At 41.0% G+C, this 17,557-nt stretch overlaps 1 protein-coding gene across 4 annotated transcripts in view; it reads left to right on the plus strand.

Moving 5' to 3' along the window:
- The first annotated feature begins 907 nt into the window (after window positions 1–907).
- Window positions 908–17,557, plus strand: part of KDM1A (lysine demethylase 1A) — a 67,684-nt gene continuing 51,034 nt past the window's right edge. For all 4 annotated transcript variants that reach the window (XM_017534505.2, XM_017534506.2, XM_017534507.2 and 1 more), the window contains exons 1-2: window positions 908–1,411; window positions 12,619–12,784. In XM_017534505.2, coding sequence (XP_017389994.1) covers window positions 1,061–1,411; window positions 12,619–12,784 — 517 coding nt within the window. In that variant the 5' untranslated portion in view covers window positions 908–1,060. The remainder of the gene's footprint in view (window positions 1,412–12,618; window positions 12,785–17,557) is intronic.

A 17,557-nucleotide genomic window follows, 5' to 3' on the forward strand; every position in this document is an offset into this window, starting at 1 on the left:
TTTTCTTTTTTGAGACGGATTCTTGCTCTGTTGCCCAGGCTGGAGTGCAGTGGTGTGATCTTGGCTCACTACAACCTTCGCCTTCCAGGTTCAAGCGATTCTCCTGCCTCAGCCTCCTGAGTATTTGGGATTACAGGCAAGCACCACCACACCTGCCTAATTTTTGTAATTTTAGTAGATACAGGGTTTCGACACATCGGTCAGGCTGGTCTCAAACTCCTGGGCTCAAGCAATCCTTCCACCTCGGCTTCCCAAAGTGCTGGGATTACAGATGCAAGCCACTGTGCCTGGCCCTTACTGGGTTTTTAGGTTAGTTCTCCTTTATAATTATTATGTATGGTGGACATGGGATGCGAATGGGGTTGGGGGCCAGACAGAAGGAAGAGTATGAACAAAGTCTTGGAGACAAGACCAATTCCGTCTGGACTCAAACATGGATTTCCTAACTTCTCTCCATTTGATTACCATTGAAACTGCTGTGCTCTCCAAGCTTTTTGCCCAGTCCAAGCAGGACAGTTATGAATAAATAAGACGTCCTATCAGCATTATTTGTTTTCCTCCATTAGATTGTAAGTTCTTTGAAAGCAAGAACTTCATAATGTAACCCTTGTTACGTAGTAGGCAAGCATTAATAGATACTGGTTGAATTAACGAAAAGTTGGATGAGTGAATGAACAAACGCACGCACGCAAACCCGCAAGTCCCTAGAGGAAATGGTCACCTTCGGAGGTTTAGTCTGGCCCAGAAGCCCTAAGACCAGGGACTGTGCCAGGTCCCGTTCCAACAGCCGGGGAGACGCTCTAGGCAAGCTACACATTCTTGGCTGCGGTGCCGCTCTAGCTGCGAGAACGCTGCTCTATGGCTGCGTGGGAGGGGCGGGGCTCGTGGGCGTCTCCGGCCCTTTTTGTCCCGGCGCGGCGGGAGCGCGCTTAGCGCTTGCGTACGCGACGGCGGTTGGCGGCGCGCGGGCGACGTGAAGCGAGGCGAGTCGAGGCGGTTCGGACCCACGGAGCGACAGACTGAGCGGCCCCTACGGCCGTCGGCGGCCCGGCGGCCCGAGATGTTGTCTGGGAAGAAGGCGGCAGCCGCAGCGGCAGCGGCTGCAGCGGCGGCGGCCGGGACGGAGGCTGGCCCCGGGGCTGCGGGCGGTGCAGAGAACGGCTCTGAGGTGGCCGCGCCGCCCGCGGGCCTGTCTGGCCCAGGCGAGGTCGGGCCGGGGGCGGCCGGGGAGCGTACGCCCCGCAAGAAAGAGCCCCCGCGGGCCTCGCCTCCCGGGGGCCTGGCCGAACCGCCGGGGTCCGCAGGGCCTCAGGCCGGGCCTACCGTCGTGCCTGGGTCTGCGACCCCCATGGAAACTGGAATAGCAGAGACTCCGGAGGGGCGTCGGACTAGCAGGCGCAAGCGGGCGAAGGTAAGGCTCGACCCCTCCCTCAGACGACACCGCCGGGTGCGGAGCTTCCCCAGGCTGCTCGGCTCTCCCCCGCCGCTGCCGGGTCTTGGGCCCTTCGCCCCCCGACCACCCACACCTCCCCCTTGTATGGCTGTCCACGCCACGTCCCCTCCAGCTGGACGGGTGAGGTGAGAAATGAAAGGTCTTTGCCGGTGTTGACTGCGGTCTTTGTGCTGGGTCGCTGGCGGCGTGGGAAGGGGGCATCGATGATCGCCGGCAGGGGTATTTTACTCGTTAGATCGTACTTGCACGCCTTTTCATTTTCTTGGCTGGAAAAATGGCTCCCTGACGTGGAGCTACGGTTGGCGTTCTTAGAGACATTACTTGTGTCCACAGATAGGTGTAGAAGCTGTTCGGCGATGTTGATGGCGTTTCAGCTGGGTGCACGAGGGGGCTGTAGGTTGTTGCTAAAGAAATCGCCTTAGTGGTGGAGATGGAAAAGAAAGGGTCGTTTTTGTTTTTGTTTTTGTTTGAGCCCCTGCTGTGTGATAGGAGTTGTAGGCTTTTTCTTTCTTTCAATTCTCTCAAAGATCTTTTGGCATAGAATTTTGCAGATGAGGAAGCCGCTGATTGAGAGGGCAAATAACAGTCAAAATGCAAAATATGGGAAGAAAAAGATTTGACTCCATCAGTATATGCAGACAATGACTGCCTCAAATCTCTGTGTGCTAGATGCTGTGTTCAGCGTGTCACCAACATTACTTTGTTTTTTTTTTTGTTTTTGCTAAATACCAACGGGCAGGTATTGCTAGCCCTATTTTAGGAATGAGTAAACTGAGACACACAATTTAAGCAACTTGCCCAAAGTCACAAAGTTAAGTAAGTGATGGAACTGGAATGTAATTCCCACAATTATGTTACAGGGTATCATCTGCCCTTGAAACAAAGGACCACATGGGACATTGTGCAGGGCACTGGGGCAGTATTAGGGCGCAGACTTTAGACTTGGGCCTTTTTTGGAGATTTTATGGTCTAGTTGGAAAAAAAAAAAAACTGGATATATATGTTCATATAACCAACATTTAAATAAAAATTTGCAAATTATGAAATTTATGCTTGTAAAAAATTGTCTGTACAATTTTTAAGTGTAAATACCAAGTCAGTATGTATGCGGAGCTTCTTGAGGTGAGTATTACCCAGAGTAAGAGCCCTCAGATTTATCTGCCTGCTTGAGCCAACTCTCTAAAATGTAACCAGTGCTGAGTAAAATACCGTTTTGGAGGCAAGACTTTCTGGAGCTTTTACCAAAGCATGGGTTAGGAAAGCACAGAGGTTGGTGACACCAGCCCTCAGAAGTGAAGTAAAGGGCAGGAATCAAGAGTGTTATTTTACGATTTTAATAGACAGGGGGCCAGAAGCCATGTATAAGATGTTTTTAAAAACAGGTTTATTGGCCGGACACAGTGGCTCATGACCTGTACTCCCTGCAATTTGGGAGGCTGAGGCGGGTGATCACTTGAGGTCAGGAGTTCGAGATCAGCCTGGCCAATGTGATGAAACCCCCTTCTCTACCAAAAATACAAAAAATTAGCCCGGCTTAGTGGTGGACGCCTGTAATCCCAGCTACTCTGGAGGCTGAGTTAGGAGAATTGCTTGAATCCGGGAGGCGGAGGTTATAGAGATTGTGCCACTGCACTCTAGCTTGGGCAACAAGAGCGAAATTCTGTCTAAAACAAACAAAACAGACTTATTGGGATAATGCATGTATAATAAAATTCACTGTTTTAAAATGTGCAATTCAGTGGTTTTTGGCATATTTACAAGATTGTACAACACCACAATTGATTTTGGAACCTTTTCATCATCCCCAAAGACACTTGTATCATTAGCAGTCACTTCCCATTCCTCCCTACCCCTAGTCCCTCGTAACCACTAATCTATTCTTTGTCTACGGATTTGTCTATCGTGGACATTTTATATAAAATCTTACAATATGTGGCCTTTTGTATTTAGCATGTTTTCAGGGTTCATCCACGTCGTACTTCCATTCAGTACTTATGGCTAAATAATATTCCATTGTATGGAGATACCAAATTTTGTTTATCCATTTATCATTGGATGGACAGTTGGATTTGTTTCTATGTCTTGGCTATTTTGCATACTGCTGCTGCTGTGAACGTTAATGTAGTTTTTTTGTGTGAATATGTTTTAGTTCTCTTGGGTATGGGCCTAGGAGTAGGATTGCTGGGTTTTATGTTAATTCTAGGTTTAACTTTTGAGGTACAGCCAAACAGTTTTCCACAGCAACTGTACCATTTTACATTCCCATTAGTAAATATATGAGGGTTCCAGTTTCTCCAATATTCTTTTTCTTTTTTTTCTTTTTCTTTTTTTTTTTTTTTTTTTTGAGACGGAGTCTGTCACCCAGGCTAGAGTGCGATGGTGTGATCTCTGCTTACAGTAGCCCCCTCCTCCTGGGTTTGAGCGATTCTCCTGCCTTCGCTTGCTGGGTAGCTGGGGTTCCAGGCACCTGCCACCAACCCTGACCAATTTTTGTAGGGATGGGGTTTCACCATGTTGGCCAGGATGGTCTCGAACTCCTGACCTCAAGTGATCCACTCACCTCGGCCTCTCAGAGTGCCAGGATTACAGTTGTGAGCCACCTTGCCCAACCTTCATGTGCTTCTTGACATTTGATATTGTTTGTCTTTTACTATAGCCATCCTAGTGGGGCTGAAGTGGTATCGTGTTGTGGTTTTGGTATGCATTTAATGACTAATGATGTTGGACATCTTTCCATGTGTTTATTGGCCAATTTTATATCTTTGAAGAAACGGCTATTCAAATCGTTGGCTTATTTTTAAAAATTGAGTTGTGTTTAACTCAATTTAAAAATTGAGTTAAAAATTGAGTGTGGTGTCTCGGCACCTGTAATTCCAGCACTTTGGGAGGCTGAGGCGAGTGGATCACCTGAGGTCAGGAGTTTGAGACCAGCCTTTCCAATATGACGAAACTGCGTCTCTTTACTAAAAATAGAAAAATTAGCCAGGCATGGTGGCATGTGCCTGTAATGCCAGCTACCCACGAGGCTGAGGCAGGAGAATTGCAGGAACCCGGGAGGCAGAGGCTGGAGTGAGCTGAATTTGCACCACTGCACTCCAGCCTGGGCAACACAGCAAGACTCCATCTCCAAAAAAAAAAAAAAAAAAGAGTTGTCCTTATAATTTTCAACTAAGAGTTCTTTACATATTCTGGTTACAGAAAGTTTTGATTTTGATGAGACCTGATTTATTTTTTCTTTTGTACTCTTTGCTTCTGGTGTTATATCTGATAAACCATTGCCTTGTCCAATGTCATGAGGATTTACTCCTATGTTTTCTTCTAAGAGTTTTATAGTTTTAGCTCTTGCATTTAAGTCTATAATCTTTTCTCAGTTAATTTTTGTATATGGTGTGAGGTAGGGGTTCAACTTCATTATTTTGCATGTTGTTCCAGCACAGTTTATTGAAGACCATTCTTTTCCTCAACTAATAGTTGGCACCCTTGTTGATTGACTGTAAGAGTTTATTTCTGGACTCTCAACTCTATTCCATTGATCTATTATATATTTCCATCTATGCCAGTACCACACCATCCTGATTACTTTAGTATAATAAGTTTGAAATTAGGAAGTGTGAGTTCCCCAACTTTGTTCTTCTTTTTCAAGATTGTTTTGGCTGTTCCTGATCCTTTCCATTTCCATACGAGTTTTAGGACCAGCTTGTCAGTTTCTGCAAAAAAGGCTGCTGGGATTCTGGTTGTGATTGTGTTGAATCTGCAGATAAATTTGGGGCACACTCTTAAGATTTTACTATTATTTACTTTTTAACCTGTCTCCTACAAGAAAGATTTTTTTTCTTAGTTACCTTATTGACTAATTTTTTGGAGACAAGGTCTCACTCTGTCACCCATGCTGGAGTGCAGTGGTACAATCATATCTCACTGCAGCCTCAACCTCCCAGGCTCAAGTGATCCTCTTATTTCAGCCTCCTGAGTAGCTGGGACTACAGGTGTGCACAACCACACTTGGCTAATTTCAAATTTTTTGTAGAGATGGCTTCTCCCTATGTTGCCCCATCTGGTCTCAAACTTCTAGGCTCAAGCAGTCCTCCTGCCTTAGCCTCCCAAAGTGCTGAGATTACAGACATGAGCCACCTCACCCAACCAATATTTTTTTCTTTGTAATTTTAACTCCTCTTATTTATCCTGTTTTTTTTTTTAATTATGATTAGATCTTAAACTTGCACAAGAAAAAATTAGTTATGTGTTTATGTGGAGCAGCAGCTAGGAAGCTAGCAACTAGCCAGCCTTGGGTTCCAGAGGAAACAGACTTTAGAGGATAGAGTATCCATTTAAGGAATAAAAAGCAAGCTGAGGCCCTGTTTCAGTAGTTCTTAGGTATATACAAGGAAAAAAGTGTATATATTTTATGACTTGGGAGTTTATTCAGTTTTGGGGACTGTACTTTAACAAAATTATATCATTACATAGTTAAAATCATGTTTGGCGTATTGGAAGGAGTCCATGCAATTGAGTGTCCCTGAAGCTTCAGTTTCATTAGTTTCAGAATAAATTCACTTTTGGGTATGTATATGCTAAAATTCTGGCAACATATTTAAGGTTTGAAATTGGTAAATTGGGTTGTAACTTCAGGAACAACACACTTTAGGAATGGTGGCCTTGAGCTCAGCCATGAAATGGCAGAGTTTAGAAAAGTGTTCTGGAAAAGGGTGGACTTTTTGGAGTTAAGTGTTTCATCTTCCTCTGATTAATTTTCCTCAGGCAAATAAGTCCTTCCTTGTAAAGTTTAGATATAATATAAACAAAATGCTTGTTACAGTGTTTGACATATAGTTAGTAGGTGACCAGTAATTAAATACTACCAGTGGAGAAAAGGAAGTGGTTTGAGAAGCATCAAGGGAATCCAGAGTGAACAACTGAATGTTGAGAACAATGGACAAATGAATTTAGCTAGAGACAGGAATTGTCTAGGAACAAGACAGATTGAAGGGACCAGTATTGTTGGGGTTGTAGACTTGTGTCCAGTTGTAGTGAGCATTAGATTTGTGCTGTTCAGTGTGGTAGCCAGTAGCCACATGTGGTTATTAAGTTTAAGTTGAAATTAAAAATTGTTTCTTCAGTCACACTAGCTACGTGTAAGTGCTCAATAGCCCATGTTGAGGCCATAGTACTGAAAGCACAGATAGAGAACATTTCCATTATGACAAAAAGTTCTATCAGACAGCCTTGAACTAGATTATGAAGTGCAGACCGTGAGTGCTATGAGACTTCAGAGAAGATAAATATATATATTTTTAAATTTAGGATAATTAAGAAATAAGCTGCAGAGGTGGATCTTGAATTTATGGCATTGGATTAAAAGAAAAAGATGGAAGTAGCTTTAGGGAGCTTAGAGGTTGGTAGAACAGCATTGAGGACATTTTGAAAAGTCTGTTACTGATTAGAATAAAGTTTGATTTCAGGCCAGACATGGTGGTTCATGCCTGTAATCTCAACACTTTGGGAAGCTAAGGTGGGCAGGTCAGTTGAGCCCAGAAATTTGAGATCAACCTTAGCAACATGGCAAAACCCTGTTTATACAAAATTACAAAAATTAGCCAGATGTGGTGGCATGCGCCTGTAGTCCTAGCTACTTAGGAGGCTGAGGCAGGAGAGTCACTTGAGCCTGGGAAGCAGAGGTTGCAGTGAGCTGAGATCATGCCACTGCTTTCCAACCTTGGTGACAGTGAGACCCTGTCTTAAAAAAAAATTTTTAAAGGCAGTTTGCATAGTTAAAGCCAGACAGTTTATATGCTGTTTTAAAAAGTTTGATGTTCATCTGTTAAGCTATTAGAAAATATCACATAATGGGAAAATTAATCTGGTATTTGTGCCCTAGATAAAAGGGAGAAAGGTTTTGTTTAATTTTTTTTTTTTTTTTTTTTGAGATGGAGCCTCGTTCTGTCGCCCACGCTGGAGTGCAATGGTGCCATCTCGGCTCACTGCAACCCCGCCATCTGGTTCGAATGATTCTCCGCCTCAGCCTCCCAAGTAGCTAGGATTATGGGCGCCTACCACCACGCCCAGCTAATTTTTGTATTTTTAGTAGAGACAGTGTTTCACCATGTTGGTCAGGCTGGTCTCATACTCCTGACCTCATGATCCGCCCACCTTGACCTCCCAAAGTGCTGGGATTACAGGTGTGAGCCACTGTGCCTGGCGTTTTTTAATTTTTAATTTTTTTGGTACATGGTAGGTGTATATATTTATGGGGTATGTGAGATGTTTTGATAAAGAAATGCAATGTGAAGGCAGGAAAAAAAAATTTTTTTTTTTCTTTAGGAAACAGTGTCTCACTTTGTCACCCAGGCTGGAGTGCAATGGCCCGATCATGGCTCACTGCAGCCTCAACCTCCCAGATTCAAGTGGTCCTCCTGCCTTAGCCCCCCAAGCAGCTGGAACTACAGGTGCATACCACCACCTCTGGCTAATTTTTGTAGAGATGGAGTCTCACTATGTTGCTCAGGCTGGTCTCAAACTCCTAAGATCAAGCGATCTGCTCACCTTGGCCTCCCAAAGTGCTAGGATTACAGGTGTGAGCCACCATGCCCAGCCCAAGAAAGATTCTTTTTAAGATGTTTCAAGGCGATTGAGGAGTGAATGAATCATTGTAATAAGGGTGAGAGGAGAAGGAAGAGACTAAAGATTTAAATTTGAAGGTCATCAATGTAAAAGTAAGAATAATTACCCTACTTACTCATAGTCTGCCTGTTGGGACATGTTTATGTCCTTGGTTGTAAATAGCTGTAGAATCTCTGAGGTCTTTGGGATTTTTACTTAGGTATGAGAGATTCCCAATCCATTAGGTTCAAAGTACCCATTCCTTTTCTCAGGGGAATAGTTCTTATTAAAGTTTGTATGCTTCTTTCAGATGGTTTTAAAACTTTATTAAATAGTCACTTCTCGGCTCTGGGCAATTTAAAAATTACCTAAAAAAAAACTTTATTAAATGAGGAAACCCTTTTTTACAAAATAAAATTTTATGCAAAATCCCAAAATAAAACATATTACTATTAAGTAATATTAAGAACTTAACATTTATAACATTTATTTTAGTTGTCAGTCTATGGAGAAAATGATGCTATTGGTGAAACTGAATTTGAGACTGGAAATTAAGCATGATAGTCTTGTTTCAGCCTTAGAATCCATTTTTTCCTCGTAGGCACTAGACCACCAGGGAAGAATCCAGTTGTGTTTCTGTATTTCGTTTTGCTTATGAAGTATTGTGGCAGTCTGGTACTGATTTGACAAGTTGTACAAACGGTAGAAGGTTGGTTTTGCTTGCTTGCTTTTTTTTTTTTTTTTTTTGGAGACAGGGTCTTGACTCTGTCACACAGGCTGGGCTGCAGGGTTTTGATTATAGCTCACTGTAGGCTTGACCTCCTGGGTTCAAGTGATCCACCTCATCCTCCTGAGTATCTGGGACTGCAGTTAATGCCACCAGACCTGGCTAAGTTTTTTTTACTTTTTGTAAACATAGGGTCTCCCTATGTTGTCTAGGCTGGTCTAGAACTGGGTCCAAACTATGCTTCTCCTTCTTCCTTTCAAAGTATTGGGATTACAAACTTGAACCACCACTCCCAGCCTTTTTTTTTTTTTTAAAGCTTGCTTTATCATGACCTCAGGATGCTACCAGTTGAACAAAGATCCAGAAGAAACTTCATTCTTAAGCCTACCCAAAATTGAGTTACCCAAGCAGCACAAATTAATGTGTTGGTGGAAAACAGTTTTGTTTTCAAAATACCATCAGTTATTATTGCTCCTACCTGTAGGTATTTTTCTAATCCCTTTTGTTCCTAAAGACTAAAAACCCTTTCTAGACCAGCCTTTTCCAAGTGTATTTCTTAATTTTTTCTTTGTCAAGACATCGGATTAAAGAATGTTGAAAAGATTGTTTTTGCTGCAAAATTTAGCTGTATCTTTATTTTTTGTTATTTTTTGAGACAGGGTCTGTCTCTATTGTTCATGCTAGAGCACAATTGTACAGTCACAGATTGCAGCCTCGGCCTCCTGGGCTTAAGCGGTCATCCTGCCTTGGCCTCCTAAGTAGCTAGGACTACAGGCATGTGCCACCATACTAGGTTAATTTTTATACTTTTTTGTAGAGACAAGGTTTTGCCATGTTGCCCAGGCTGGTCAACCTCCTGGGCTCTGGCAGTCTGCCCACCTCGGCCTCCCAAAGTGCTGGGATTACAGGCACGAGCCACCACACCCAGCCTTCTCAGTACCTTTAATGTGCATTATTGTAATTCTCCTAGAGGGGGCCTGTAAAGATTCATTTTTCCAGACTTGGTCTTGGATCCTTTTCTCCTTCAAAGAATATAGTATCTAGGTTTTCTTCTAGGGTTTTTATGGTGTTAAACCATTCAGGACATAGGCATAGGCGAGGACTTCATGACTAAAACACCAAAAGCATTGGCAACAAAAGCCAGATTAGACAAATGGGATCTAATTAAACTCCAGAGCGTCTGCACAGTAAAAGAAACAATCATTAGAGTGAACCAGCAACCAACAGAATGGGAAACAATTTTTGCAATCTACCCATCTGACAAAGTGCCAATATCCAGAATCTACAAAGAACTAAAACAGATTTACAAGAAAAAAACATCCAAACCCATTCAAAAGTGGGCGAAGGATATGAACAGACACTTTTCAAAAGAAGACATATATGAGGCCAACAAACATGAAAAAATGCTTATCATCACTGGTCATTAGAGAAATGCAAATCAAAACCACATTGAGATACCATTCTCACGCCAGTTAGAATGGCAGTCATTAAAAAATCTGGAGACAACAGATGCTGGAGAGGATGTGGAGAAATAGGAACACTTTTACACTGTTGGTGGGAGTGTAAATTAGTTCAACCATTGTGGAAGACAGTGTGGTGATTCCTCAAGGACCTAGAAATAGAAGTTCCATTTGACCCAACAATCCCATTACTGGGTATATATCCAAAGGATTATAAATCGTTCTATTAAAAAGGCACATGCACACATATGTTCATTGTGGCACTGTTTACAAATAGCAAAGACCTGGAACCAACCCAAATGCCCATCGATGATAGACTAGACAAGGAAAGTGTGGCACATATACACCACGGAATACTACGCGGCCATAAAAACGACGAGTTTGTGTCCTTTGTAGGCACATGGATGAATCTGGAAACCATCATTCTCAGCAAACTGACACAAGAACAGAAAATCAAACACCACATGTTCTCACTGATAGGTGGGTGTTGAACAGTGAAAACACGTGGACGCAGGGAGGGGAGCATCACACACTGGGGTCTTTTGCAGGGGACTAGGGGAGGGACAGCGGGGGGTTAGGGAGGTTGTGGAGGGATAACATGGGGAGAAATGCCAGATATAGGTGACGGGGGCGGTGGGGGGGATGGAGGCAGCAAGCCACATTGCCATGTATGTACCTATGCAGCAGTCCTGCATGAACAGTACATGTACCCCAGAACTTAAAGTACAATTAAAAAAAAAAAAAAGAATATAGTATCTAAGGGAATATCCTTTGGGAAAAACCGAACTAGTAAAATAGAAAGGATTTTGTATTACTCTTTTTTTCTCAAAATTTGCACATTGTCCAGTTCCATATTAGGTACCTGTTAAGTGATTATTGAATGAATAGGATTGATGGGCAGAGGATAAAGGGACTGAATCGTTGGGGAAGGGAAGAGTCAAGCACTATTGAGGGGTAAAAGGAGAAAGAAAATTGCATACTATGAAAGTTTATAGCCTATTCTGACTTCTCTCCTGCTTTGAAACTTTTTTTTTCCCCTTACTGCTTTTTCATCCATTGTCCTGAGGCCTATTTCCACAGCTTATCTCAATCAGTTAGGTTACAGTTTAGTATAATAACATCCACATTTTTGGAGTCTTATTGCAAAGACCCTGTATGAGACGGTCACCTGATCAGGATCATTTAATTGCAACTAGATTTTCAGCTTTTTAGGGGCAGGGAAACACTCAGTCATAATTGTTTTCTCCATTATGCTGTGTACTCAGTATTCAGTATTTGAATTGGTGAATACATTTATTCATGTATTAAATAAGATTCTTAGAGCATGGTTCTTTTTGCTAATGACATACTTCCCTCTCCTCTGTAGCCAGTGTGCATTAGGAGTAAGATCTGTATCCTCCATTTCCACGTCACTTACTTCCTAATTTATCTTTTTTTTTTTTTAGACAGAGTCTCATTCTGTTACCCAGGCTGCAGTGCAGTGGTGCGATCTTGGCTCACTGCAACCTCCACCTCCCAGGTTCAAGCGATTCTCCTGCCTCAGCCTACCGAGTAGCTGGAATTACAGGTGCCTGCCACCACACCCAGCTAATTTTTGTATTTTTAGTAGAGAAGGGGTTTCACCATGTTGGCCAGGTTGGTCTTGAACTCCTGACCTTAGGTGATCCACCTGCCTTGGCCTCCCAAAGTACTGGGATTACAGGCTGAGCCACCGTGCTGGGCCTCTCCTAGGTAAATTTTTTAAGCAAACGCACCTTTTTTATAGTTTCAGTTTGATTCTTGTTATTTTCCACTCCATGCCCTCCATTTGGTTTTTGGAATTCTTTTGCTGTTTTCCTTTAGAATAGTAGTTAGAAGCACAGACTTGGCATTAGACAGAGTTGGTATTATAGTTAACTATATTTTTGTCTGAGGGTTATTTTAATCTTTTGTTGGAAGTTCTGGCATGTGAGCATGATACACACAATTAAAAAGTTTCTTGAGAGTTGTAGAGAGCCTTAGAGTCAATGGTTTGAATGTCAGTGCTATGATGTAAAAGTTACAGCTTTGGGCTGGGCGTGGTGGCTCACGCCTGTAATCCAAGCACTTTGGAGGCCAAGGCGGGCGGATCACCTGAGGTCGGGAGTTCAAGACCAGCCTGACCAACATGGTGAAACCCCATCTTAAAAAAAAAAAAAAAGTTACAGCTTAGTGTAAACGTGAACTGACACAACATTGTTTCATGAGGACTTTGTTTTTAATAACTACCTGTTAACTGGCTTGTTCCTTGTTGTTCTTCCCTTAAAATGTGAAGTTAATTCACATTAACTGGTGGTCCCACATAGAGTCCTGATTTTAAATGTTCAATGTATTTAGCTTTCCCTGGTATGATTTCCATATAGGTAGAGTACAGAGAGATGGATGAAAGCTTGGCCAACCTTTCAGAAGATGAGTATTATTCAGAAGAAGAGAGAAATGCTAAAGCAGAGAAGGAAAAGAAGCTTCCCCCACCACCCCCTCAAGCCCCACCTGAGGAAGAAAACGAAAGTGAGCCTGAAGAACCATCGGGTGAGTTGTAGTATCCAACCACAGTTCTCTTTTGTTTTAGAAATAATAAGGAATGGATTTATTTCCGTTCTGCAGTATTATTTATGTCTTCATCTTTGGTTTATACTCTGATATTGGGGCTCCTGCCATGTGTGTCTTTGTGTGTGTGTATACATATACATGTATATGTGTGTGTATGTATACACATACATACATAGTGGTACTGATATTCTTTTTGTGTATCTGTACAGGAGGAAAGTAAAGGATGGGAATGGAAGGACAGTGACAATATGAGATGGTTGGAAAGTAGGAAAAAATAAATGATTAGAGAAAACATACAGAAAGCCAAACCCAGAGCACTGGACTTCTCAGTGACAGCTCTGATTCAGAATTTTTTCTGGCTAAATTATGTATTTACCATGTAGTTAGATACTTTCTGATAAAACCTTCATGATGTGGATCAGTTTTGAGAAGTGCCTTTTCCTGGTGAACAAATGTAAAAATATATTCTAGGCCAGAAAATCTAAGCTCACACAAGCTTCCTTATATCCTAGAAAGATTATGGGACTCTATAGTTTTGGTTTCAGAGCTTCAAATGGCTAAAGAATCCTCACTAACATCTCAATGCTGAGTACTAGCTTCTGGAGAATGGCTGGACCAATCAGGGATACACAGCTTTCTGTTTTGGAGAGACCAAGCAAAAGCAATATTTTAATGAATTTTTGTGTCTTGTGCCCTTAATGACATTTTATTTACTCTTCTTGTCTTTGAATTTTTACTAAGTTCCTCTTGAAATAATTTTTATATTTTGGATAGCCCCAGACCCACTCATCTCTCCATTTCTTTTTTCATCCTATACCGTTTAAAAACAATTTGGTGGTTTCAGACCCCATCTGCTGGATCTTTCATGACTTTTGTAGGTACACAGATTAGGACATTTTAAAAGTTTTTTCTCCCCTGTAATGTTACTGTGAATTACCTATTGATGCTTCACTTGACGGCATTAACCAGTCAAGTGTTATTTTAGGTTTGGAGCTTATCAAAATATGGCCAGAACTTAAAAATAAAATTTATAATTTATAGGATTGTAATAAAGTATAGTAAACAATACAGTTTGAGAACATTCAGAAAAAGATAGATTAGATTCTGGTTTCAGTTCATTCAAAAGTCAGGGGTTTTCTAAGAAGAGTGATTTTCCTAAAACTTTCTTAAAATGATTTCTTGGGCAACTCCTCGTTGGAAGATTTCTAGTGTCAGTGGTATATTACCTTTGGGGCTCATGTCCCCCAGGCAAGTGTATCTGCCTTTTTACTTTAACTACACCTTCTCTCATTGTTGATTTTTCTTCTTCTTCTTTCTAGCCTTACACATTTAATTCTCTTCTTTCTGTTCTTACCTCCAACCTTTCCCTTTGCCCTATGCTCTTTTCTTCGTATTCTTTTTAGTTCTTGCATTTGTTTCTTCTATCTTTGCTGTAGACCTGCTGATGAGATACTTGGGGATAACCCTTTTGATGTCTGTCGTGGCTCAAGAGTGAGCTGACCTCTTAGTTCAAGGGCTCTAAGTATTATGCAATGATGATCTGATACCTGAGATGCTGCCTCACCTTTTTTGTGTGGTTTTGTCTTCAGTAAATAATTGATTTACCATAGGTTCCAAGTTGATAAACTTTTCTTTGTAAATTTTAAACCAAGTCTTGTTGTTGCTGTTTTCTTTTTTCTGAAAGGGTTTTTTTGTTTTTTAATTTCATAAATGTCAGGCATTGTTCCCACAAAAAGTAAATTCTTAGCAAAAGGATTTAGGATTTGGGAGCTGTCTTTATTGTGATCTAGTTAATTCTAATGCAGTGGTTTAGTTTAAGTTATCTTTGGTTTTGGGGGGAAGTTAAAGTTTTAAGTTGGCATCTTCAGTGCTTAGAAATGTGTTGATAACAGCCAAAACTTGCTGACATATTATTTGTGATTATGAAAATAGTTATTGCTCTTTTAAAACAATTTAATGTTTTTTGAAAATTTCTGGGGTGATTTGGGATGTGCATTTCCCTAGAAAAAAGTGTCAACTTACTGGCCTAAACTACTTATGTAGTTTAGCAATAGACTGGGGCCCTGATGGTGAATCATAAAATATATCATAAAATATTTAAGGTGAGTCAAATATTTGGACACTGTCCAGGGTCTCTAAGTCTTTTTTCTTATCATCTTTCACAGGAGTTTTTAGTCAAAAATTGAGTGGAAGCATTGCTTCCATTCAGTGACCATGTTAAAAGCTTGAGAGAAGATGTGGGTTTGTTTCTTTTTTTTTTTTGGAGACGGAGTCTCATTGTTACCCAGGAGGCTGGAGTACAGTGGCATGATCTTGGCTCACTGCAATCTCTACCTCCCGGGTTCAAGCAATTCTCCTGCCTCAGCCTCCTGAGTAGCTGGGATTACAGATGTGCACCACCACACCCAGCTAATTTTTGAATTTTTAGTAAAGACAGGGTTTCACCATGTTGGCGAGGATGGTCTTGATCTCCTGGCCCTGTGATCCACCCGCCTTGGCCTTCCAAAGTGCTGGGATTACAGGTGTGAGCCACCGTGCCCGGCTTGTGGGTTTGTTTATTTACCAAACCTTTTCTTGTTCTCAGTCCTTTAGGCAATCACTAGAAATTAACTTATTCTGTCAAAAAAACATAGGTAAGAGCTGGCTGGGCACAGTAGCTCTTAGCACTTTGAGAGGCTGAGGCGGGTGCATCACGTTTCCACTAAAAATACAAAAATTAGCCAGGTTTGGTGGCACGTGCCTGTAATCCCAGCTACTTGGGAGGCTGAGGTCTCATCGCTTGAACACATGAGACAGAGGTTGCAATGAGCCAAGATCGTGCCACTGCACTCCAGCCTGGGTGACAGAGCAAGACTCCGCCTCAAAAAAACAAAAACAAAATTAAGGTTTGAATGCATTTCATTCTTAACAACTTTTAAATTTGTTTAGAAAATTTGGCTTTGCTTTCTGCAGTATATTAATCTTAAGAAGAAGAAAATATTTTGTTAATTACGGAAACACAAGGTATTCTGAAGTCAGTGGGTCAATTTGACTGGAGAAGTTTCCTCTGGCAGAGTACTGAGAGGAAGCCAGAAAGATGGGAGCCAAATTGTGAATAAGCCTGGCTTGATTGACTAAGCCAGGCTAAGGAATTTGAGCATTAGGAGTGTCAGGGGTAGTCTTGAAATTTTTTGAGCAAGGAGGGTTATACTGAAATATGTTTTTGGAAAGATCAATGTCATGTTCTCTAAGGGTGAACTAAAGGAGTAAAGAAGCTGAGATTGGAGAGATAATGTAGGCTATTGGTCAGTGGAAAAATGTTCTTAATATCAAAGTTGAATTTTTATGGAAAGAAGAAATTTGAGTGTTTTTGTTTGTCTGATTGAACTTATTTAATTGGGAGGAAGTTCTCTCTGTTGACTTAAACATTGTTTTTAGATTTGTCAATTTTTGACCGTAAATTAATGTGGCATTGTAGTCCTATGGTAGTCAAAATAGGTAAATAATGGATTTTTCATACCAAATATTACTGTTTATATTTTAAAACTACCTCATTTTGTTTTCCTCAACATTTCCATGCATTTTTATATTTATTATACTTTTGAATATATTTGTTTTAACAAATGATGGTTTTATTTGGTTTCCTAGTACCTTTTCTGTGAAGATGAAGGTTTTTTTAGGTCATGCCAAAGTAAACTTGAACAGGTTGTCTTTGGAATTAAGTGTTTGGTTACTAACAGCGTCACATAATTGTGGAGCTTTTATAAAATAGAGTCAAATCTCATTCATTTGGACTTCATTGATTTAGAATAATTGTCCTCTGGTAAAGTACGCTTCTGTTTTTTAGAGAAATGCCTTTTTCCTGTCTTTGCTCAGATTGTTACCGTGTGTACCTTACATTATTTTCCTCAGTGAGTTTTATATTCCTGTATTAACTGATTTGCCCACACTTGTTTTTTTTATTTTCACATGGAAACATGATTTGATTTTTTTTTTCCCCCTCCACTGTCTTTCAGCAGTTAAAATTTACCAGAAAACTCTTACTAGTTAGTTCCTGGATTTAAATTTTATATTGGGTAACTTTTCACTAGAGAACTCAAGATACATTCTGGGTTAGAAGTAGCTTAGTTGTACATAGCCTGAGACTTTAATGAAACTTATCCCAAAATAAGTAAAAGGAAATATGAAATGGGTTATTAAGATGCCTGCTCAAGCCTTCTTCAAGTTAGTGTATTTCTCAGTAGAGGCATCAGAAATGTGATTATGTGTGTATGTATATATGCATGTGAGTGTGTATATCATTTTTCTAGGCTCAGTGATGTCCTTATACTTACACTGTAATGAAGATAAGAGGCTTCCATTAAGTCATTGGTTAACTCTTGAAATAGATTTTGTTAGATTTGATTGGTAACAAGTCTGTATTATAATTCATTTTATGGAATGACCATGGGAAGAATCACTTTATCTCCTTGTTTATATTCTTATGTGTACCAGAGGAAGCTCTCTTCTCTATTACATATGGTAATTTAAAAAGTTTGTAGGTGTGTGTTTTAAAAAGACGTAGGCTGTTTTTTTGGGGGGTTTTTTTTGTGTTGTTTTTTTTTTTGAGACAGAGTTTCACTCATGTTGCCCTGACTGGAGTGCAATGGCACAATCTTGGCACACCACAACCTCCGCCTCCTGGGTTCAAATGTCCTCCTGCCTCAGCCTCCTAAGTAGCTGGGATTATAGGCATACCTCACCATGCCCAGCTAATTTTGTATGTTTAGTTGA

The sequence above is a fragment of the Cebus imitator genome, unplaced genomic scaffold, assembly GCF_001604975.1.
Source record: "Cebus imitator isolate Cc_AM_T3 unplaced genomic scaffold, Cebus_imitator-1.0 Scaffold87, whole genome shotgun sequence".
NCBI classification, from domain to species: Eukaryota; Metazoa; Chordata; class Mammalia; order Primates; family Cebidae; genus Cebus; species Cebus imitator.